The 22,513-nt window shown below is 47.0% G+C and overlaps 9 protein-coding genes across 9 annotated transcripts; 4 read left to right on the plus strand and 5 right to left on the minus strand.

The window, feature by feature from the left end:
* Nucleotides 1–723: 723 nt before the first annotated feature.
* On the minus strand, nt 724–3,060 carry J7337_010114 (uncharacterized protein; the record flags this gene model as incomplete). The annotated part of the gene is made up of 4 exons (XM_044827700.1): nt 724–822; nt 876–2,110; nt 2,312–2,840; nt 2,965–3,060. The coding sequence occupies 4 exons, from the start codon at nt 3,058–3,060 to the stop codon at nt 724–726; spliced, it is 1,959 nt and encodes a 652-aa protein (XP_044678294.1).
* A 289-nt stretch (nt 3,061–3,349) lies between these two features.
* On the plus strand, nt 3,350–4,396 carry J7337_010115 (uncharacterized protein; the record flags this gene model as incomplete). Its single annotated transcript, XM_044827701.1, has 2 exons — nt 3,350–4,233; nt 4,285–4,396. The coding sequence occupies 2 exons, from the start codon at nt 3,350–3,352 to the stop codon at nt 4,394–4,396; spliced, it is 996 nt and encodes a 331-aa protein (XP_044678295.1).
* Nucleotides 4,397–4,810: 414 nt separating this feature from the next.
* Nucleotides 4,811–6,735, minus strand: J7337_010116 (uncharacterized protein; the record flags this gene model as incomplete). The annotated part of the gene is made up of 5 exons (XM_044827702.1): nt 4,811–4,850; nt 4,901–5,884; nt 6,155–6,505; nt 6,554–6,578; nt 6,639–6,735. The coding sequence occupies 5 exons, from the start codon at nt 6,733–6,735 to the stop codon at nt 4,811–4,813; spliced, it is 1,497 nt and encodes a 498-aa protein (XP_044678296.1).
* Nucleotides 6,736–6,766: 31 nt separating this feature from the next.
* J7337_010117 (uncharacterized protein) lies at nt 6,767–7,412 on the minus strand (the record flags this gene model as incomplete). The annotated part of the gene is made up of 2 exons (XM_044827703.1): nt 6,767–6,953; nt 7,006–7,412. 2 exons carry the CDS (start codon nt 7,410–7,412, stop codon nt 6,767–6,769), a joined length of 594 nt encoding a protein of 197 aa, XP_044678297.1.
* Nucleotides 7,413–8,716: 1,304 nt separating this feature from the next.
* J7337_010118 (uncharacterized protein) lies at nt 8,717–9,613 on the plus strand (the record flags this gene model as incomplete). Its single annotated transcript, XM_044827704.1, has 1 exon — nt 8,717–9,613. One exon carries the CDS (start codon nt 8,717–8,719, stop codon nt 9,611–9,613), a length of 897 nt encoding a protein of 298 aa, XP_044678298.1.
* Nucleotides 9,614–11,121: 1,508 nt separating this feature from the next.
* Nucleotides 11,122–12,748, minus strand: J7337_010119 (uncharacterized protein; the record flags this gene model as incomplete). Its single annotated transcript, XM_044827705.1, has 2 exons — nt 11,122–11,434; nt 11,487–12,748. The coding sequence occupies 2 exons, from the start codon at nt 12,746–12,748 to the stop codon at nt 11,122–11,124; spliced, it is 1,575 nt and encodes a 524-aa protein (XP_044678299.1).
* Nucleotides 12,749–14,781: 2,033 nt separating this feature from the next.
* Nucleotides 14,782–15,193, plus strand: J7337_010120 (uncharacterized protein; the record flags this gene model as incomplete). Its single annotated transcript, XM_044827706.1, has 2 exons — nt 14,782–14,817; nt 14,897–15,193. 2 exons carry the CDS (start codon nt 14,782–14,784, stop codon nt 15,191–15,193), a joined length of 333 nt encoding a protein of 110 aa, XP_044678300.1.
* Nucleotides 15,194–16,626: 1,433 nt separating this feature from the next.
* J7337_010121 (uncharacterized protein) lies at nt 16,627–18,855 on the plus strand (the record flags this gene model as incomplete). Its single annotated transcript, XM_044827707.1, has 4 exons — nt 16,627–16,767; nt 16,820–17,160; nt 17,217–18,123; nt 18,241–18,855. 4 exons carry the CDS (start codon nt 16,627–16,629, stop codon nt 18,853–18,855), a joined length of 2,004 nt encoding a protein of 667 aa, XP_044678301.1.
* A 1,350-nt stretch (nt 18,856–20,205) lies between these two features.
* J7337_010122 (uncharacterized protein) lies at nt 20,206–21,504 on the minus strand (the record flags this gene model as incomplete). The annotated part of the gene is made up of 1 exon (XM_044827708.1): nt 20,206–21,504. One exon carries the CDS (start codon nt 21,502–21,504, stop codon nt 20,206–20,208), a length of 1,299 nt encoding a protein of 432 aa, XP_044678302.1.
* Between the last annotated feature and the right edge of the window lie 1,009 nt (nt 21,505–22,513).

Below are 22,513 nucleotides of genomic sequence, written 5' to 3' on the forward strand. Positions count from 1 at the left end.
GTATGTGGCTAAAATTGAGCGACGCGCCGTGCCGTGTTGAGTCTGGGGAAGTTGAACGCTCGTGCCTTAGGCTGATCTGTATCGAGGCGCGTCTGCTTGGACTGATTCAGAAGAGCAGATGATTTATAGTTGATTGGTTAGGGCGTCCAATCGAACTCCAACAGTGTCGTAAAATCACCAGCGGTAAGTAAACCTGACAGCGCCATGAATGATCTTTTTCAATTACATCGTTCAATTTTCGATTCGGACTCTTGTCAATCGCGTCTTGACTCCCTGGCTTTGGCTGGCACGCGTTCAGCCAGCCGGGGTAGCAGCTCAGCTCCAGCCATATCAGCCACATTGGACGAATCGGGATGACTACCATTGATGCCAGTGAGACATGCATACTTAGCTTCAAGAATCAGCCAATACCAGAGCCTTGAGAAACTCATTTAATTAATTGCCCTGGCGAATTTTTGAGGCCTCGACTGGTCTGTATAGTGGCGAAATCGCTGGAGCGATCGATAGATTGTCGAGCATGGCATTCAGCTTAGCCATCGATAATATGAAACCACTGAGGAGGGAGGGCTTCGGGGCGTCCGGTCTTCGAGATATGTCCCTGTAGGCGCTGAAATCATCCCCTTTCTAGTCTTCAGCCGCAAGCCACATCGGCTATGCGTGCCTCGAATCTCAATCAATAATCCTTCAGCAACGCCACTTCTCGGAGAAACCGTTAGATACCAATCACAACGATTCCAGAGGTCCAGCCGTATCCATAAGCCACATATCTAGATCAAAGTCTTGAATGCTGCTTGGGTCTTGGATCTGATTATCGAGAAGACTCTACAGAAACTGTCAATATGCATCATGTGCGGAATATGACTTTCAGAGCTTACCCAGTCAATGCTGTCCATCATGTCGAAATTGTTCATTATATAGTCGGGTGTCTCTGTTGCAGAAGCTGACCAGCCCTGCGCAGCTGGTGAGGTGTTGATGAAATCGTTCACGCGCCGGATGGTCGAGTCTAGAGCATGGGAAACTATTCGTCCCTCCGAAGTCTCTGACGAACTAGACCATATCTCGTGAGCCTTTTCGATGATATTCAAGTTCTTGCGAAGTTCTTCTTCCTCTGTATTAGTTCCCGTTCTCATACTATTTCGCATGGCAACGGTGAGATCCAAGCAGATAACCATAGCAGCCAGCGTAAAATCACTCAGCGTCAACGACGTGATCATCCACTTCTTATCATGAAGTAAACCACCTGGCAACGTAAGCTGGTTTATCTCGGCCTGTCTTTCGAGTAACCTTTCCGCAGCCTCAAGAGAGGCCTTTCTTGAGAACGCAAACCTGCTGTCTTGTCGATCTGTAAGGTATTGTCGATGAAGAACGATGATACTCTTGAGGAACAGTAGCTCTATAGTTGTTCTGCTCATTATGATACTAATCTCGTCGACGATAAAGCTAGTGAGAGACTTATACTTGAAGTTATCGGGTATCTTGTCATACGCTGCCCTTACTTCAGCGTCTAGTGAGATTGTGTCTTCATAGGACATTGGGGTAACGTATCGAATATGTTTGACTACCTTCTTGAACATGCCCATCACAGAGGCTTTGATGATAGCATAGGAGATAGTCGTAGCCTCAGAAAGAGGCCTCGGCGGGGGTAGTTCCGCGATACCAGGATAAAAGTCCGATTGCTTCAAGTTCCTCGGTAGCTCTGTATCGCAGAAGTCTGATGGTATCATGCTTGGTAGACCCATCTGGAATGACATGAGAGAATCAAGCTGATACAGACAGACCCAAACTCGTCTCCTCATCTCCCCGTCGAACGGAGAGACTTGAGAGCCTGGCACTTTTGTCGAGTCTCGATGATAACCCTTGCAGATCGCAAGTTGCACTACTCTACCCATGAGGAACCAGAGATTAGTATCGGAGACTTTGGCACGGAGCCAACATCCGACGAGGAGAAGAAGGAATGCTTCGACGGCGTGTTCGTTGGCTGTGGTGTAGTTACTCAAGAGGAGACATTCTTGCGTCTTTTTGGACAGAGCTTTGCTGGAGGGGATAGGGAATTGGGAAGACCGGGCCATTCCTGAGATTTCATATACGCCTGCTGATAGACTGAGAAGAGCTAGAAGCAGTGCTATCCAAACCGGTGATGCGTCTGATGGAGAGACCCAGAACGATTCATACTAAGGGCAGTGTTAGTGAAGCTTCAGTCAGATATTTCGAATAAAGCTTGCCTCTTGCTGGAACTTTGTCGGATGTAGGATCGCTATTATATTACGATTAGCTGCCACTAAATGGCTCCTCGAACTTTAGACAGACTTACGCATCATGGTGTAGTGCGATAGAAAGAACACAGACACAAGTGTATCGCAGACTTGTCGTGGCGGCAAGTCTGATAAAATACGCTCAATGGTCACGCCATCTGGGGATCCCATGTCGAAATCCGCGTCACTCGCGGACGCGTGATTGTTGAGCGTAACTGAGCTGAGGGTCGAGGCTTGCGGGCTGGCAGCAGGTAATTCATCGCGGATAGCTCTGATGTTATCCAAGATAGAGGACCAGTGGCTCGAGTCGACTTGGCCTACAAGGCCGCTAGCTGCGTTCTCTCTGTTGGCGAGAGCCTCTGATCTGGAGTTGTCGGCAAGGTGCATGTTATCAATGCCGGCTACCCCATGTTGTGTCTGGGCCGTGTTATCATTATTATACATAGAAGACGTAGGGCTTAGCTTCTGTGTCTTTTCAGCAACTGCGGCGATCAGACTCTCCAGGTTCTTGAGCCGATCAGCAACCGATTCATTTTTATCGGCGCGCTTATCGTGTCTGTCGGCATTGAAAGCATAGTGATAGAGCGACTGCTTGTTTTTTTTTATGCACGAATCGCAAGGCAGGTTTCTGTTGCATTTTAACCTAGCCAGGTCAGTGTCATAATCCGTCTCACCAGGACTGAGGCTTACTTTCGTGTTCGACAGGGCTCACAGGACTTGGGCGGTCGGTTCCGCTTCTCAACTTTAGCTGGATATCATCAGCGTCTGTATCTACGACGTCGGGGATCTTCTTACCTGCTCCAATCATGACTTGTATATGTTCTAATGCTTGTTGAGGGAATGTCCCGTTGATGAAGGGAGATAAGCAATGATGACGGAGATCGAAGACGGGGCGGATTTAATAACCCCGCAGCATTGTGATTGGTTGCTTGTGTAAACGGAGATATTAAACCCGCCTCAGCCATAGCATCATGTACGATATATAAGAACGATAATGGCCACTTAATAATTCCTCGGATCATCATTCATCATTCACATCATCCATTATATCCAAGAACTTACTATCATCTAATTCGTCTTTCACATTCGCGCCAACCATGTCGATCGCTTCAAGTCTCTACGGTATCACTGGTACCATCTACTCCAACCTGTTCATCAACTTGCCCTACCCTGAAACAAAAGATGACTTATCAGACAAAATCATGATTGTCACCGGTTCCAACACCGGTCTTGGCTTCGAAGCAAGTCAACATCTTCTCCGCCTTGGAGTCGGTAAACTCATCATGGCTGTTCGCAGTCTTGACAAGGGTGAGGCAGCGCGAAAGGAGCTGCTCGAATTGACGAAGAGAGTTCCGGAGTCTATCGAAGTTTGGCACCTTGACATGGCGAGCTACGAGTCTGTCAAGTCATTTTCAGCTCGTGCTATTGCCGAGTTGCCTACCATTGACGTTGTCTTGGCCAATGCGGGTCTTGCAACTTCTTTCGAGTTCTCGACGGCCGAAGATAATGAGAGGACGATTACAGTCAACGTCATATCTACTTTTCTCCTCTTCTTTCTCCTGCTTCCCAAACTTCAAAAGTCTTCATATCCCGGCAAATTCGTCATTCCCAACTCGGCAACCCATTACTGGGCTCCCATCAAAGAGTTGATCCCAGATAAGCAAGCGGGCAAGATCTTCTCACGACTCAACGACCCCGAAAAGTCTATCATGGAATCACGATACTACGTTAGCAAGCTAATAGTTCTCTACATCACCCGTGAGATCGCGGCTCGTCTTACAGCCTCCGAGAAGTCAAGCGTCATCATCAACGCGCCAAATCCAAGCTACTGCATATCTGGTCTCATGCGAGAGAAGCAAGACGTTGCGCCGCCTGACTTCTTGGCTCGGTCAACGGAAATGGGAAGCCGCGCGCTTGTCACTGGAGTCTTGGCTGGTCAAGAAAGCAATGGGCAGTACATGAATAGCTGCCAAGTTCGCGAGTAAGTCCTCCTTCATTACATGCCAATTTCCTTCAGCTAATCTCGCCGTAGTCCCGCTTGTCATGTCACGAACAAGACTGGCGCAAAGATCCAGCATGCGCTGTATGAAGAGCTGCTGGAGAAGCTATATAAAATCGCCCCAGGAGTGTCTAAGAACATTTAGAGTCGTGAGAATGACCGGATAGTGCTATTTTCACTTCCTTGTCTCTTTCTCCATGATGTAATAATAGGTTTCGAGGTCGGTTTGGGTGGTACTGGTCATTAGAATAGAATATCAATAGTTAGGCTAAACGTTGCACCATTTTGCTCGTTTCTGCAGTTAATTGCAATCGTATCTCCGTCTCAAACTGAAACATTAAAGACCCAGCACCTTCGACACTTCTCATGTTCGCAATCCCGGCAGTCCTTTGTTTCAACCTTTGAAGGCCCCGACTCACAGTTACAACATACCCATCGACTTTGCGACTCAGGAATCTTCTCAACGTCCTCCAAGCCGGCCATTTTGATGCACTTCTCGCATCTCTCATGGCTGCGACAGTTCCAGCATTCATTGAATCTTCCTCGTTGAGGCCCGCCATTACAAGCACAGCAGAACCACATCGGATAGTCCATATACTCTGGAAGATCCGAGAGTGTCACAACAGTGTGTCCTTTGATTTGTGCATACTTGGGATCCTGCAAAAGATCGACGATATCACTTCGCCCCAGCTTTTCTGCCCAGAATAACGCGGTGCGTCCATCACTATCAAGGAGGCTGATATCGGCGCCGCATTCGAGCAGCTGGCGAGCTATCTCAGCATGGCCCCTGTAGCATGCTACATGCAACGCGCTGGATTTGTAACGGCCACCCCGAGCGTCGACATCTACACCCTCAGACGTCAGCAGACTTTTGACGAGATCAGTAAGCCCGAAGGAAGAAGCGTAGTACAGAGGCTCGCTCGCTATGATAGTGTCCCTTGATGTGTAGGGCATCAGGCACTGAACCCAAAAGCTAAAGTTACCTCCACCAGCTTTCTTATGACTTAGACAAAATAATAATAAAGCAGATGTCTCTTGGCGCCCTTCGCGGTGAGAAAGCCTTGAGTGAAGTGGCCAATATTGAGAGGCGTAACGAAGAAGAGGATAATCCTCGAATCTCTTATCAAGCACATCGTTGGTGCAGCAGCCGTCTTGGAAATCTTCGAGAAGGAGATACGATAGGCACTTATTGGCGATATTGGCATGGATGCCAGGGATGTCGTAGCTAAACCAGGCAATATCTCCTTCACGTGTGTGACTCGAGGTGATATACGCCCGAACTGACGAATGGGCTAACGTTACCACGCCTGTTGCTGTGTCATAATCCACAAGGCCTTGGCAGATCTCTAGTAAAACTATAGGTTCGGGCAGTCTGTACTCGTCATTGATGCGTGCATTATAATCGTCTAGAACTGCGGCTTCTGCTAGTTCTTGTATCGCGAGTGGTCGTAAAGCTACGGACAAGAAGAAAAGCGACTTTTTGGCAAGGAGCCTATCTGCTTTGGGGATGCTAAGCAGAATCTTTTCGTATACTCCGTAAATATCCTTTGGGAGGTCATATAGGGCGTTGAAAACCATCTTTGCTGTTCGGAGGCTGCTGAGGGTGTCGAGTTGACATTGGGCGTACCGAAACCTGAAAACATCAGAGAAGGTATATCAAAGGATATAGAAGAGATTCTATCACATTCCTTTCGCATTTCCAAGTACTTTCTCACGCAACTGCAGTTTAGTCTCATCGCTGAGTCGCCTAAGTAGAAGCTCCTGGCTTATCCTTGTGGTGATGTAAAAGTCGATATCTCTGTCAACATCTTCTGTACCCATCCCTACCTCCATCATACCCGGTGGGTCTTCCAGTTGCAGATCTTCTAGCCAGGGTGAGCAGCTCGATATGGCTGTCATAAACAGCCGCACGTTTGGGTTATCGGTAACGATTTGCGCAAGCATCTCAAATACTTCAATGCACCTAAAACTCTCGTTAATTGCGTCAACTGATATGTAGAATTTGTCAAAATGTGACAAGTGTTCCGAGATTAGTTTGAGTATGGCACTCTCGCCCAAGACTTCTCCGGACTTGCGCAATTGATCGATACTTTCTAGGGCTTCAGGATGCTTTTCAGAAAGCTGATATAAGATAGACGAAATGATATTGAGAGGCTGTTGCGACTCTCTATCGTCAAATGAACAGTAGAAGAACGCGAATCCGGTATTAGGACTTTCTTGTTGTTGGAACTTGAGTTGGTCGACTGCAGCGGCACTAGTATCTTTTAAGCACCAGAGAAAAGGAGTCGGTGATTCGGCTTACTGCAATGTCGTTTTCCCGGAACCAGCTACATGTGTATGTGTTAGTCGCATGGCAAGCTTGAGCAGATAAAGGACTGTCGACTTACATTTACCGCGGAGCAAGAGGATTCTTGGGGAGCCTGCACCACCGTCCAGCCAAGCTTTGAAGTCACCGTCCAGGAACCAAGATCCAGTATCATCCATCCTCTTTTTAATGGCTTTTGCGTGCAATTGTTTAGGACAGAACGGTTGTATCCATTGCCTGATCGCTTCTCTCCTTTCTTCTGTTCAAAAAGTAAGCGATACGACGCTGTAACATGGTTGATCGCAAACCTTGATCTTTGAGCTTGCCCCTCGCCTGGCCTTCTCTAGCAATATTCAAAATCTCATGCGATTCAATCATCAAGACTTCCATCTGCGTCCTAGTCTAATCAGAGACACTTAACCTCGGGTCAGAGATACTGGGGGACTTACGAGCTCTCAGCCATCATCACCACGATAAACCAAGTCTTCACACGTTCGAGATCCTGAATATCTGCTATCACGTCATCCTTCACCCATGGCCACAAGAATGCATTCACTCGACGAGAAGAAGTCTGCTTCTTATTCAGATTCTCAACAAGGCGACCCACAAGCTCCGACGCCGAAGATAAAGTCTTACGAAATTCATTCGAGCGTTTTAAATCGGCTATATGTGGTTCTGCTGACGCCATGTCTAGTTTCTCTAGCTGCTCTAATACACCTTTGAGGCCGAGAAGCTCTGTATAGAGCTTGCGCATGTCACATTGAGCGTCGTGGACAGCTTTGCCATAGTTGTAGGCTCGTTGGATGAGGTCTGAGATTTGCCCTACTAGGCCGATAATGGATATTGGGTCGACCATTGTTATGGGGCGTGATATAAGAAAACCTTGGCATTCTTTGATCCTCCGTAAGATATCGTCTTGGGACAGGGAGGCTGAGCGGGGTTGATGAGTTGACGGGCGGTCAGCTGAAGCAGAATATCAAGCCACAATGTTGGCATTTTGGAATTTCAGGTCTAACTTAGCTTCTGAAAGGATGCAGCAAAGGGACCTGGACCTCGTGAGAACATCTCATCAGGTCACCTGAGGAACTCCAGGAAAAAGTATAAAGCTATAAAAAGATGTGAGGCTTTCCGTTGCTAGACTTACTAACTGCAGTTTGTTACTATTTACTATAGAAATTAACAGACAGATGCCTCGGAGCCAATAAATCTTGTTGTAAGTGACTATCATAATACGGAATCCCGACCTGTGCAAGAAGGATCCAGTATGCGTCAGCACTAATAAAAGGGGGAGCGAAAAACCACGCCAGTGAAAAGAACGGCTCAATCCGATTGGACAGGATAAGCATCGCATCCTCGCACAAGTCCCCAAGCACATTTCTAATACGCTTTCCAACAAACTACCGGTAATATATAGTGGCCTTGTCCCGCTTGGACTTGTTTACCTCATCTGTTCTATTTCTGTGTTAGCTGCAACAGAAAAGCACTCGCCAATATGATCGCCAGCTTCTTTGGGCGGAAAAGCTCCAGAAGTCCAGACGAGGAAGCAAGAATCTTGAGAAAGCTTAGTCCCAAGTTGGTATCATCCTTTCACTTGTGTTTACAGTAAATCTGACAACGACCAGTGAATGCTTTCAAAGCGCTCAACACTCACTTAGAATCTACATCGGATGCGCTCTATCCTGCCGCTACGTTATACCAGAAGCACTTTTGGCCCTGGATACAGACTCATTTAAGCATGTAATTGAGATTGCATTTGCGCGTGCCATTCTTCAACATCCGGCTTTTACTGTCGGTCGGATCGATGATGATACCAAAACACCGCTGTGGGTTCGCCTAGATCGCATTGACTTTAACAACCATATAACATGGTCTGAGCCTTTTGAGGACACCGAGAATTCTCTTGATGATGTTTTAGAATGGCAGGTCAATAATCCATATCTCAACATCGAGAGACAGCCCTGCTGGAGGGTGGCGATACTTAGATCTCTTGGGACCAAGTTTATGGATGTGGTATTTGCATGGGATCATTCGGCAGGTGATGGGAAGAGTGGCAAAATACTTCACAATAATTTTCTTGCCTGCCTTAATACGCCTGAATCCAAGAATATCACGCTGGAGAACCGATCTTTCGACGTTCCTGTTACTCCCCATACGCCTCCGATGGATCAATTAATCAATCTTCCTATCTCACCAGGATACATCATATCAGAACTCAGCCGCGAGTTTATTCCGGGATTGTCGAGTAAACCTCACGCAGCGACTTGGGCGCCCATTTTCGCTGAGCCAGCAAAGACTCGACTTTCATGGATGCGGGTGACGAAGGAAGCTTTCCCCTCAGTATTGGACGCTTGTCGAATGCATGAGACAACCTTGACGGCACTTTTGAACACGCTCCTCATGGTATCAATAGCGACGAGACTCTCTGAGGACAAGGCTCGAGCATTCTCATGTGGAACACCAATTTGTTTCAGGCAATTCCAAGATGGAAAATCCGATATTGATTGCAACAAGACGATCATGAACTGCTATGCCTACTGGCCTTTTATCTTTGAAAAGGGTCTTATTGCAAAGATCCGCCGGCAATTCAGCGATGCCAAAGCAAACCCCGATTTAGATTCGAATCTCGAAGATGCCGTTTGGGACGTTGCTAAAACCATAAGAGAAGGATTACTGTCAAAGTTGAGGCAGGGCACCAAGAATGACACAGTGGGTTTGGCCAAGTTTATCGGTGACTGGCCGTCATATTTCAAAGGGCTTAGTAAAACGCGAGAGCATGCGTTTGAAGTCAGCAACCTAGGCGCCATCCAAGGCGGCCTTCCGGTGAACAATGATGGGAAGAGCAAATGGAGTATCGATGGTGCCAGGTTCGCTCAGAGTTCGCCTTCTTTTGGAGCAGCATTGACTCTCAATGTTATCTCTACCAAAGGTGGAGAATTGGTTATAAGTAATGCTTGGCAAGAGGGAACAGTTGATGATGAGTTTGCTCGGGGCGTGTCTTCTGATGTTGAGACGTGGTTGGATCGGCTGGGAAATACAGGGTGTTTCAAGTTTGCATGAGATGATCTTCCGCTAGGTCACCAGAATACGGATAACAACAAGTCTTGTCGAGATCTACGCCGTCTCGTTCTTATACTTCAATCCTTGAATAAAGAGAGGCAAAGATTCGATGGTCTATCGGATCGTGAAGTAATGAAGATACATTTACTTAGGAATAGTAATCTCAACGCTCGCACCCATAGAGCTCAGCCACTCTACCACGGAGCTGATATCATCACCCATCTTCTTATCCACATGAATCAGTGGATGCTCTGCCATACCAACTGCACCATCTCTAAGTTGTTCTCTAACCCATGGAACTCCTAAAGCCGTCCATAGCGAATGTTCAGGTTTGAAATCCTCTCTTTCCAACCATGGTCGATCAACCGTGCCAAGAATGATATCAACCATTGGAGGCCATCCTTCCGGGCCCTTCCCCTCATCTATAGTGTATGCAATAGGTGTACCGCAGCGCGCGCAGAACCAGCGACGACGCCCAGGTGAAGAAGCAAAGCCAGTCAGCCAAGAAGAAGGATCCAAGTTGTCCTCAAACTTTCTTCCATGTAGCCATTCAGACTCCTCGCGACCCGACGTTATAGTCGACGGGTTATCTGTCTTCTTTCTCGACGAAATCATGAATGTCAACGCGTGGAGCACAACATATTGCGCTCCGATCTGTCCCGTCGCCTCACGGCAATTGTTGCATTGACAGATGATGGAGACGGGTAGTCTGTCTTTGATATCTACCTCTTGTGATTCATATGGCAGTGCGATGCGTGATTGCCACGGAGGAACGAACACGCGATAGCGAACGGCTTTGCATTTGCAGCCGCCTTCGAAGGTGAATGTTCCTTTGCAGAACGTCATTTTGAAGAGAGTTGGTGAACATGAATTGAATGGTTGCTGAAATTGTGTTGATGGATTGGTCCGCACAAATTTAGACAGGCAATGAAGCACAAGGAGCCAAAAACAAAAGAGGTTTCGTGAGACTTCTGAATCTTGGCTGTGGAAACTGAAGATTGGGCATGATCATTCGCAGTCAGCACTAGCAAGTTGACTCCTCAGTAAAGTCAGCGTCCGTGTTCCAATTTAAGTGGCAGGATGTAAACGAGTCAATCATTGTGTCATGATTGGTTGAGATGGTGCCTCTTCAGTAAGCAGCCCGCAGAGATTATCGGCGATATTTGAGTAATCACGCGTGGTCCAATGGGAAGAATTTGGTATCTCATATACAGAGCATTATTCCCATCTTGACGTATGCATGTATCGGCTGTCAAGAGCGCAGTCACTTCTACATTTACCTCTTAGAGTTCTTTACTGGAAGGGGTCTAAAGTGTCTTTGACATTAATTCTACACCGTGAGTGTCACAGGGGGGTTGAATCATGTCTACCATCCACTTGTGCAAAAGGTGGGATGAGGAATGTTGTACTCTGGATTGTAACAGATGATTTATTAGAAAGTATGTGTATATGCCCGAATCATCCTAGGCACGGGGGTCTACAAATATGTACAGTGAGTCGCGATGTAATCAGTTGTCACCGTCAACATCGTAGGGAAACAACCATCCGTTCTCATCGTTATACTCATCCTTATGAGTGGTTCCGTGCAGAACCTCATACCTCTCCATATCGAATTCATCGTCGCCGGCCTCTCCATTGATAATCCTTCCAATTCTATGACCAATCTCACGACCCTCGGTATAGCCACCATGGACAAAACCAAAGAACTCAGTTGAACAAGCCTCGCCGGCAAACCAGAGGCGTTCCACGTTAGCACGAATATTCTGATGCTTCTCAAGAGTCATGCCTACAGGCCAGTTGCTATATGATCCGTACGCCCACCTAGACATGTTACGTTAGTTAGAGACGCATTAAGGGTTGTTGATCAACTTACGGTTCAGTGCTCCAGCGAGGGTAAGTGAATGCTGTAGGTTTGTGGACCTTCTTGTCAGGGTACATGGACTGCAGAACCTCGACGACTTGCGCCTCAGTCTCCTCGTCCGTTTGTCTCTCGACTTGGTAGGCCTGTTCGCCGGTGACCGTCGCAAAGATGATGTTAGACCCCTCGAGGAAACCTTTGCCGTTGAGCGGCTGAAACAGAGGATAGCGTCCACGCTCGATTGGATCGGCATAGAGCTGATACTGGGCATCGGTATCCCAGAATGACTCATTGAATTGCATGAAGATCTTGGTGTATGTACCCATAGCAAATTGATCGATAGCGCTCTGTTTCCAATGGGGCAACTTGGGTTTGAACTCAACAACGTCCTTCTGCAATACACCAAGAGAAAAGGTACAGATAGCATAGCTAGCTTCGATACAGCCACCATCCTTGGTCGTAACCTTGACGCCCTTCTTGTTATACTCGATACCCTCAACGGTAGTCTTGAGGAGGAGCCGTGGGTCGTTCTCCTTAAGGAAAGTCTTGGCTTCCTGCTTCAGAAAATAGTTATAACCGCGCTGGTCGATAACTAGGTTACTGACATCGCTGAAGTAACCAAAGGTAGCGTTATCTCCAGCGACGCCAAAAACAAGACCGCTCTCATCAGGCGTCCAGGCGGCCTCAAAGTCCCATCCCCACCAATCTGCTGCCTGTGCATACATATCGTTCTTATCTGGTCTCCAGCCTCCAGTACGGAGACCAGCTCGAGCAGACAAGTCCTGCAGGTTATCCAGCAAGATTTCACCAGACTCCCCCGACGCATTCTCAAAAGCTTCATCTAGCTCGGCGATTTTGTCGGTCCAATTCTTGGCGCCCTCGTGGTCAAACGTCAAGAGGGCATCGTAATCGGCATAAGTTGTCTTCAGACCGTGCTTCTGCGCCAGTTTCCAGATGGGGTTCTCGTGCGTCTCGAGCGATCCGATGCCTTCGACCCAATTGGCACCTAGCTCGATGGTGTACGGCTTGCCGGTTTTGGCATTCCGGCCAAATTGCTGGCTTCGCAGGCGACCTCCGATATAGTCATTATGCTCAACGATAAGGAAGTCGGTGATTTTGGCTTGGGTTAGGTTCTGGGCTGCGGCAATACCAGCGACACCAGCTCCGAGAATTGCAACCTTGGTTTTTTTGCAGGTTCCTTTATCTCGAGGTGCTGCCTCGGCGGCGGTAAATAAAGCTGTAAGGACAGTCAGAAGCTGTGCTGGTGATTGCTTCATGTTGGCGGATTTTTGGTGAGGAGAGTGTCCAGGATCAGCATTTCTGAGAGCTAGAAGGAGGGAGTTTGTTCTTATACGAACTCACCCTGAGAGTAATTAAACTATCGCTCGCTCTACCGTAGCGAATACACGTAGGCTGTAATGATTCACTAGACGCGTTCGCCCAACTTCTGCCAGTGGAGCCGCGGAACTCCCCGCCCGAATGTTGGCTCGGGGAGGGCCATTGTCGATCAGATAGAGCAAAACATCCGCATCTCTAGCCGTAGTCTGGCCGCTCTGGCGGGTTCTTCTCCCCTTGGGTTATTGAAATTTTAGATATTGTAAGCTGTTGGTTCTGTAGCGTCCGTTAGCTCATCGGTGTTATTGCCTAGCTAAGTAGGTCCCTGACGCTGCTAACTAAAGATAAGATGGCATGACTCGCGCCAATTAGCCTTTCAGGTTAATCTCGCATCGGATCCACCGGAATCTACATGGAACAATTGCGATTAGCAAAGTCCGCGTACTCTATACCCGTTGAGGTCTAATCTAAGTCATCCTACATTCGCACTACCTTGGTCTCGACTCAGGTACAGTTTTTCGTGGCTGTGATTGCGCTTTGTTGTTCATTACGGAGTCCGGATGTTGTTCAATTTTTAACCCACCAATCCCATGCCGCTATCGTAGCACGAAAATACACTATTATTAATTTATTATGGACGGTGTAGTGTTTTATATTAAGTCTACACGGGTTAAGGTTATGCTCAGTGGATTCCAAACCCATTTATCCCTCTTTACGGCTAGAGATGGGGGCAAATGCATTCTCGAGACTCATCCCACCAGGTGAAATTTCGAATTTTCTAGAGCAGTGAATATCTTCAGCGCCTAAGATTATGAAACTGGACTTTGTCGTTGTTCGCCACATTATGTGCAAGTGCTCGAGCCCCCTCCCCTCCCGAGCTTGGGATGATAGCGCTCTACTAGCTTAGCCCGCTCCATTATTGATTGGTAACTTTTATCTTAAGTTAAACCTTGATGGTTAAATATAGTGCATGTCCCCCAATCCATTTTTGTCCAACCTCTGCTGCCAAACCATGTGCTTCTTTTTCTTTGTTTGCTTCTCAGTCTTGCTGCAGAACGAAAGACTCGGATCGCTCTACCGAGCGAGCGTCTAAATGGATACCAACACTTCTATTGTAATTTTCTGCATTTTCCTCTTTTTTCTGATTTGTATAACTGATCTCTTCAGGGTATCCAAGCCGTGCTGCTTATCTTAGCATTAGTGGTACTAGTCCTACGATGCTGGGCGAATGTTTTAATGAAGCATGCTCTATTTAGCATGCCTGACATTTTTGCTTGGCTAGGTTGGGTTTTCAGCCTAGGATGGTTCATTTGCTCAACTCTTGCCCTTCGAATTCTTATCGATAATCCTGCAGTTGGCTCTGAACTTGTAGTTAACTCAGTAGAATACTTAAAGGTATGGTACTACACGGCTGGGTGAGAGAGATTGTAAAGCTAACCAACTGCAGATAGTATTAATCGCAGAGTACTTCTTTGATACTGGGATTTACTTCCCCAAGATATCTATTATCTTGTTTTATTGGAAACTAATCCCTGGGATCTCAGGATCGCTAAGACGTGTATTGCTTGTAATCACAGTTTATCTTGGCTGTGCTCTACTTGTATCAGTGCTTGTAAACACCCTTATTTGTTTACCGTTTTCTGACAATTGGTAAAGTCGAATTGCACAACTTGTTTCATCATCTGACTAACTGATATCAGGTCTATTGAAAACCAGCTCAAGTCAGCATGGAACTCATATGCTTCGTTTTGTGTTCAGTGGGGGCTCAACTTCTCAACGGATTTATTAAGTATGTTTCATTTCTGCTACCCACTGGGAACGACTCAGCTAACGTGATTGCCGATAGTCTTTTTCTACCCCTTCTTTCTACTCAAACATCTAAAACTCCACCGAAAACAAAAGATCGCCCTTATTGGCATTTTCTCTCTAGGTGCTATCACGCTGATAGTCAGCCTATCCCGATTTATCGCCTATAATGCCACTGATTTTGAGCTTGATGACCAGTCTGGCAGTATGTCTTTCCAATCGCATCCCTGCTTAATACTGTTCTTCGGCTAACCTGGTATACAGATACCTTGTCTCTCGCCGAGATGAGTACCGCTGTTATAGTCGTGTGCCTCCCTGGCCTTCGAAGGTTTATCATGCGATCGAAATCGTCTACAAATCGCTCCTCTTCGAACCAACCCAGCGGCTATGGCGTTCACACCAAGATCACCGGAAGAGGTCAGAATGCCGAGACCCCTGCATCGCAGTACGCTAAATGGGGCGTGAGAGATGATGAGATCGAGCTGGTAACTCACATTCGCGTTTCCCATGAACGACTAAGTCCGGATGATACTCGCAGCGCGAGCGGAAAGAGTGCAACGAGCCAGACTTTCAAGATATAGTCTTTCGGATATGACATTTAGGCGTTGGTGGAAATGAAACGTGTATGACAAGCGAGGGACGCAATAGTCCTTATCATAGCATAATTAGACTTTATTTGATGATGCACAGCTCAGTACCGTTGCCGAGCCGAAGGATAGGCAAGATTCTGGCGCTACGCTTATCTTTGCAGTTGGGGTTTTGACATTGCTGTCATGGGTCTTTTTATTATAAGCTCTTAACGGCAATCTCTGCGAATCATAATTTCGCTACATTACATACGCTCAAATCAAGCAGCAATACGCAAATGTCAAAGAACTGTCTCTCATTGTGAAGCCATTATAGAAGTCCCAGATCCGTGGCTAAGAACTTATACCAGCACAGAGAACTTGGTACTTCCCTGTCCTTAATCTGCTTATTATTTGGTCGTAGCATTATAATCGCTAGCTATATATCCCGAGACCAGCTTTCTTTCTACTTGCGTACTGTAGCTTATGCATTAAAGAATGTACTTAGACGAGGTCTACTGGTGTGTTTTAGATGCAATCATGGATTGTATGTGATAATCTCCGAAGCCAGAATTGTCAGCTAGGCCAGGCGGTATTATCTAGCTCCAGTGATTGCTGGGGTGTGCCGCCCTACCGATGGATAACAGACAATATAAGTTGGCCAATGGCCTTTGGTGATTATTTGGGGGCTTAGTATGCCAGAAGTGTTCTTGTAACTGTTAATTCCAATCAATCAAAGACACAGCTAATGCTTGTATCACACACCTTCCATCGACCAATGACCTCCCTGAAGGCCTGTCTGCTGATCAGCTCATGCAGGGCGCCACGAATAGGCTGAATGCACCCTTTCCAAGTTCTCCCATGATTTTCTGGAAAGGCCTTCCAATAGATTTTTGCCCTTTGGTCTTCAAGCTCCGAAGCCCGAGTTCAATATCCCAAGCATGCTTGTTTTTCTTTTTCTTATGGCAAGGAGGTATCGGGTTTTTAATTCCATAACTTGACTTAATGGGACAAGTTATATGTTAGATGTATATCATAATCGGCATACATAATTCATGTAAGCCTCGCAATCTGCCTTCGCTATAGAGTTTTGCAGCTACCAATGGACGAAGGCCCTGTACTGCAAGTCTGCCACACATGCTCCACTCCTACAGCACACTGATATGCAGGTAAGCCCAACACTGGTTGCCTTGGTTTCCGATACACATTTGTACGAGATTCATAACATGAGAGATACAAGTCTGCCTGGTCATTTCAATCCAACCAAAACCGTAAGGCGTTCACTCCAAGAACCATACGCCTGAACAATGCCACGCGTTCCAGATATAAGATAGCGCTCCACCCAAACGTATCAGTATAGGCACTACTTTCTTAACTGTACCTCATTCGACCAATCTACTCTTCTTGGTGCTACGTCTTCGAGCCTTTGGGTCCAATTCATCTCCACAATGGCTGAGGCACTTGGGACTGCTTCCGCTATTATCACTATATGGGATCTAGTTGTCAAGGCCAAAAAAATGCATGACCAAATCAAAACTGCCCCAGGTACCTGGAAACTATACTGCGATGGCCTCGAAAGCCTAGCCCATGTAAGCAATACAGTAGCCGTACCACGAAAGCAGAAGCGTTAATGGATTCCAGGTCCAGATCGTTATCAAAGACCTAGTTCAAAGTACGCCTCAAATGGCGATTCCTATGATTCAACTCCACGAAGGCGAAACGAAAGATCTTGTGTCATTTGTTAATGACAACCTGAAGATCGTCCGAAAGCAGGCAACTAACATCTTAGACCAGCACGATCTTGTGACAAATCGGTCAACTACAGCGAATAAATTCTTCGAATGGCTCAGAATCATCAAGAAAAGCTACATGTTTATCTTGGATGAACAAGAGATAGGACCTCTAAGAGAGGCCGTCGAGTCTGCCAAGTCGACCCTCCAGCTAGCGTTGCAGTTATTATTCACAAATAAGTTCTTCTCGGGGTAAGCTTACATCGAAACCACAACTGAACAGCTTCACTAACCATGGCGCTTCATAGGGAACAACGAATGCATGATGAGCTTAAAAACATCCATGATAGTATGAAAAAGCAGGCAGGCAGGTTAAAATCGATTGAGAAGAATAGGAAACTGAGCCAAATACCGCTAAAACTCAATTGCGGAAAGGTTTCTGCATCTAGAGGCAAAAGGATAAAGGCAGCTGCATTACGGTTTGGTCGACTCACGAATAAAACCAATCATGCCTTCGAAGCCTTGTTGGATTCCGGAACTGTGACAGTAACCCAGCTTGTGGAAACAGAAGCGCAACTGTCACCTGGTACTGAATCACAAGTCTTCACAATCGAAAAGCAGGATGAGATGGCCCAGAAGAAAGGAGGGACACAGGACACTGATGCAACTGATGTAAGGGCTGATAAGTCTGACGCAAATGACGAGGGGACAGACGAGGGTGATGATCGTTCATCCCTAAGCAAACCACTTATCGTGGTGCGCCGGGAAAAGCCGCAAACCCGAGAATACGACTTTGTCTGGCGTGATGGCGATATATTTAGTATCCGCACCGATACTGATATGTATAGGGCTGCCTTTGAAGCACGGATTGGTGACTATCAAACTATCCCGATGTTTACGCTTGATTATCTCTTGGAGAACTTACCTGATGCACAACAAGGCCAAGATGCTCCCACTGAAGATGGCCTGGAGGACTTTTTGGCACTTGATATGCCTTCTCCCGATGAATCGGATACGGAACCCATCAACGAGACCTTCTCAACCCCTATCGATTGCAAGCGGCCAACTTATGCCTTCGTTGGGCACGGTATTGATACAGACCAACGCATCTCGGATACTACAACTTCAGTCCCATTTTGCGTTTGGGTTGTCTGTGACTTACAGGCATGTCAAATATTCGCTCTTCAGAACCCTTGCCGTGGCGCCTGTGAGCACGTAAGATTGGAAGTAATGGATATATCTATGCTTCAGAGGGTCTTTTCTCATACAATGACCTTTCGGTCCATGACCTATGGTAAACTACTAAATGAAGAGGCGGCGAATTGTACGCAGGCAGAGCTCCAATTGGAGTGTTTCGACATGTGTCAGAAGAAGAACGGATGTCGACACACATTGGTAGAGGGTGCTGTATCGTCAGAGGCATGCTGCGTGCGACCAGTCACTCTGAGAGCTTGGTTAGATGAGGATGTTGTTGAAGAAGAAGCAGTTACGTCAACGGACGACGGTGCTTCATATGAAGAGTCTAATTCTGTATATTCTACGATCGGCAAGGACCACGACCGCGGTCACGACGACCATGATTATGATGAGCGTGCACTGGACTTATTGCAAGCAGTCATGACCAGAATGCCTAACGGCTCTGATGTCCCGGATCGGATCGAACTTGACGTCCTCGTCGGCTATATCAAGGTGGTCGATAAACAAAAGCCCATAGAGAGAGAGTTTTATCTCCCTCAAGCGTGGGTCTGGGCTGATGCTTTATTGCCCAACATGTCCACATCTTTCGACGAGGATGCAATAGCATGGCTCTGGATTCTATGGAGGGTCCAAATGCCTACTGAGTTCCGGAAGCTATCTGCTATTGTAGCTCAGCAGGCAACAGGTCGCATTGGCCCAGAACATGACAGACATGGTGTTGAGATACCTGAGTCAATCATCGGTACGTAAAAGGGACCCTGTTTACGCACTTGAAGGTGTTTTAACAACCAATGATGTTTCAGATGTAATCGAAGAGAGAAGAGTTCATGCTCTCGCCCAGGTCAAAGACGGAGTCGATCAGGTGATCGAATTTTGTATAAATTATAAAGATCCAGTAGAGCAGAACTGGTCAATCTGGGGTCGCGAATCACTAAGGATGAACTCGATTTTCATAACGGATTACTTGAGGGACGAAACTTGCTTACATTTTGGATGGGCATGGTCTCCAACTTTTCGGGGTCTCAGTTTCGAAAACACTGCTAAATGGATTCGTTCAATAATGAACTCGGCGGATTGGGGGTTCTGGAATGTGCCACGAGCAAGAACAATACCCCGGGCCTTGGCAAATCTAAGCTTCATGGTTCTAAGACTCCGTCAGTATGAGGCCGAGGATTCTACCGTCTTATCCGCTCACGTCCAAAAGGAGCTCACAAATCTGGTTACCAGGCTAGACGCTCAAGATTGGGGCATCGACTTGGACAGGCTTACATCTAGGCCACGATGCTGACCTTTTACGAATAAAGTACATGAGATATTTTTTAAGCAGACCTTCCCCGACTGATTTTTGAATTGCTAAGTCCGACTTATACAAAAGCCAGCCTGGCTTTGGACTTGGCTACACTTTCCAAAAGCAGAGTCGCGCATTCAAAAACCTGGCATAAAATGTAAAGGTGCAGACTTTTACGGATCAAAGCAAATGCATCTCATCTTATTTTAAGCTTGGGTCTTATTAACTGAGTTAACTTAATCCTTGGTTACTAGAAGGCAGGTAGGTAATATCAAACGGCGAACGTGGCTGGCAAGGTCGCATAGTCTATTAATAACAAATACTCGAGTTAGGAATAAGATGTTTGACGTATTTCCAAGTCCCTCTATCTGACCCCAAAGTACTAAACTGGGACTAGATACATTTTTATGCGTCCCAATTGCCAACCATGCACAAGGAAACCGGATACTCGTAAACCGTGTCGTAAAGTGACGCCACTGACAGACCGTTAAAACTTTCGATTCTTTGCTATGGGTAACCAAGCTCAATAGAAGCTGAACGAGGACTCGCGTACTTTGCTCAATATAGGTAATCGACATTCGTTTTCTTCTAATCTTAACAAGTTTGTTTATTGCTTTTGTCTCTTGCTACAGCATATAGACTAACACGACACAGAACCGGTCTATTTATAGCGAGGCCGAATTTTCAGGCGGGAAAGATGCTACTATTTCCCAATATGTATTTACTTGCTCAAACACACGAATACCGAAATGCTATCTGAAGACCGTAGTAACCCTCCTTCCGTCTCTTGCTATAATAGCTTTGTAACGGAGCTACTCTACTTTGACAGGAGTAAATGCAGGATTCTTCATACTTGAGTTAGTTGTTTGCGCAACGAGTGCAACAGGTACGCCAAAGGCCCAGATCCTGTCAATGCTGAGTGTATTCGCGATATCAGCCAGAGGATCCTTGTTCAGCAAGACCAGATCAGCTCTCTTCTCCACCTCGATAGAACCGCGATCTGCCATCCTATGCCACTTGGCAGCGTCTCTGGTTGCAGAATTTATGGCTTCGGCTGGCGACATGCCGAGAAGGCTGACAAAGTTTTGCAGTTCAAAGTGCAAGCTGAGGCCCCAGGGAACCAAGGCTGTTTCATCACCCACAGCCAGTTGACCGACAGAGTCGGTGCCGGCAATCAGCGGAACCCCGTGCTGGTATAAAAGCTTAGCGTTGGTCTCGGCGTGCTGAATAGTCCGATTGCTGCCAGGCGTCACGCTAAAGTACTTTTGCAGAGTCTTGCTTCTGTAGGCAAACTCGAAAACGTTCAGCGTCGGCGTTACGAATTGCTTCTGCTGGAGAATCCTCTTGATTGTGCTGTTGCTAAGAATTCCGTCGTCAGGGACGTGTTGGATACCATCCGTGTTTGACGCGACAGCCTGAGAATACGCCATGATATCCGCAGCGTGGGTCATACTCTGCTTGTTGTACTGATGGCGCGCAACATTGATCATTTGAATCTGCTGCTCGAGGGATGGACCGCTGATTTCCGCCGTGATCTTGGAGTAGTCGCTCCCGTTGTTGAACCCGTCCTGCGCGAATCTCACAACGTCCGTGTCGGGAAATATGAGCGTGCTATTAGGCCGGGGTTGGGTTTTCGAGTGTGGACTGCCGTAGCCGACTGCAGACATTGAAGCGAATTTGAACGACGCTAGCCCGGGCTGGTCAGCGTTGATATGGCATTGGGTGTAGTTGCCGCAATTCATATGCATAGCAGTCGTGCAGCCATACGAGGTGAATTCTTCGAGCGACTGTACGCCTGACAGATGAAGATGGCTATCGATTAGACCAGGGACGAGGAACTTCCCTGCTCCATTTACCCTTAGAGTAGGGTCGCTGCAAGTGCCGATGTCGACAATCCAACCACCATCGATACAGACAGTCTGAGGCTCTTCGAAGCGAATCCCATTGAACACGCGAACATGCTCGATTGCCGTTCGCGCGGTGTCATGCTGAGCGGAACGTCTTTGGTTGTTTAATGGTTCGTTCGTATCGTGCACCACATGAAGGGGACAAGCTGTGACCAGAACAGAAAGGGAGAGAGTGCATACGGCGTGGAGAGTGGTATGCTTCATCTTGTTTGCTATCTTGTCGTGCAAGCGAAAGGCTTGTAGTCCAAGGGCGTGATATGAAAGTAAGGGGGATACAATGTAGATATTCGTGGAGATGTGAAAATTGTTGAGGTTGATGGTTGACTTGATGCTAGCTACACGGCGACTCAGACCTTTATATATACATGTCTGTGATCGCATGCGAAGCTGAACCGCTTTAGTTGTTAGAGCTGCCCTTAGAAAGGCATTGTAAGAAAGCCGTCATATCTCGATTTCTTTGAGCATGATTATATCTCCTTGCCGTGTACGATGACGAGTCAGGATCTATCACGTACATCATTCCATTTTCTGTCTGTAAGTGGTAGTGATCTTCTTGTTGCTTAGCATATAGAGTATGACCGATTAGACCGTGTTTTCGTTATCTGCATTCTGGGTCTAGTGTACGAATCTGTCGGCTGTGACGCGCAGGGCTGGGGGTGAATGTGGCTCAGCTCCATTGCAGGGTCAGGGCGCTAAACCACCAACGAGCCCTTGTTCGACTCAGCCTCTGCCATTGCATCGCGATGAGCATTAAGATAAATTCCGTCAGGGCAGCACACTAGCCATGCCTGATAAAGTAACGTATACAGTTCCACGTAGGCCAGCAGCGCACACTATTCCCTACGAATACTTCATTGACACAGCCTCGCCAACCACATGCCTGTCCCAACCCCATCCACGCTCGTACACTTGACCAACTTTGGCCTAGCTCGGCAAGTATGATCTGCGCCCTGCATTCTCCGACCCATCCGACAAAGCATACAAACATATGTATAACATTTATGGTCTGTATCGACGTGGCGATTTTCGACGCTTAACATGTGCAACACTCCTCTTCACTGGCAGTCAATTCCAATCATCCCCTAAACACCACGCGTCATGCCTTCACGCAACTGGCATCCAAAGTCCAGACTTGGTTGCACTCAATGCAAGAAGCGCCATATCAAGGTAAATACCGGCAGTGTAGCGCTTGGAAGTGCAATTGCATACTAAT

The sequence above is a fragment of the Fusarium musae genome, chromosome 7 (genome assembly GCF_019915245.1).
Source record: "Fusarium musae strain F31 chromosome 7, whole genome shotgun sequence".
Taxonomy (NCBI): Eukaryota; Fungi; Ascomycota; class Sordariomycetes; order Hypocreales; family Nectriaceae; genus Fusarium; species Fusarium musae.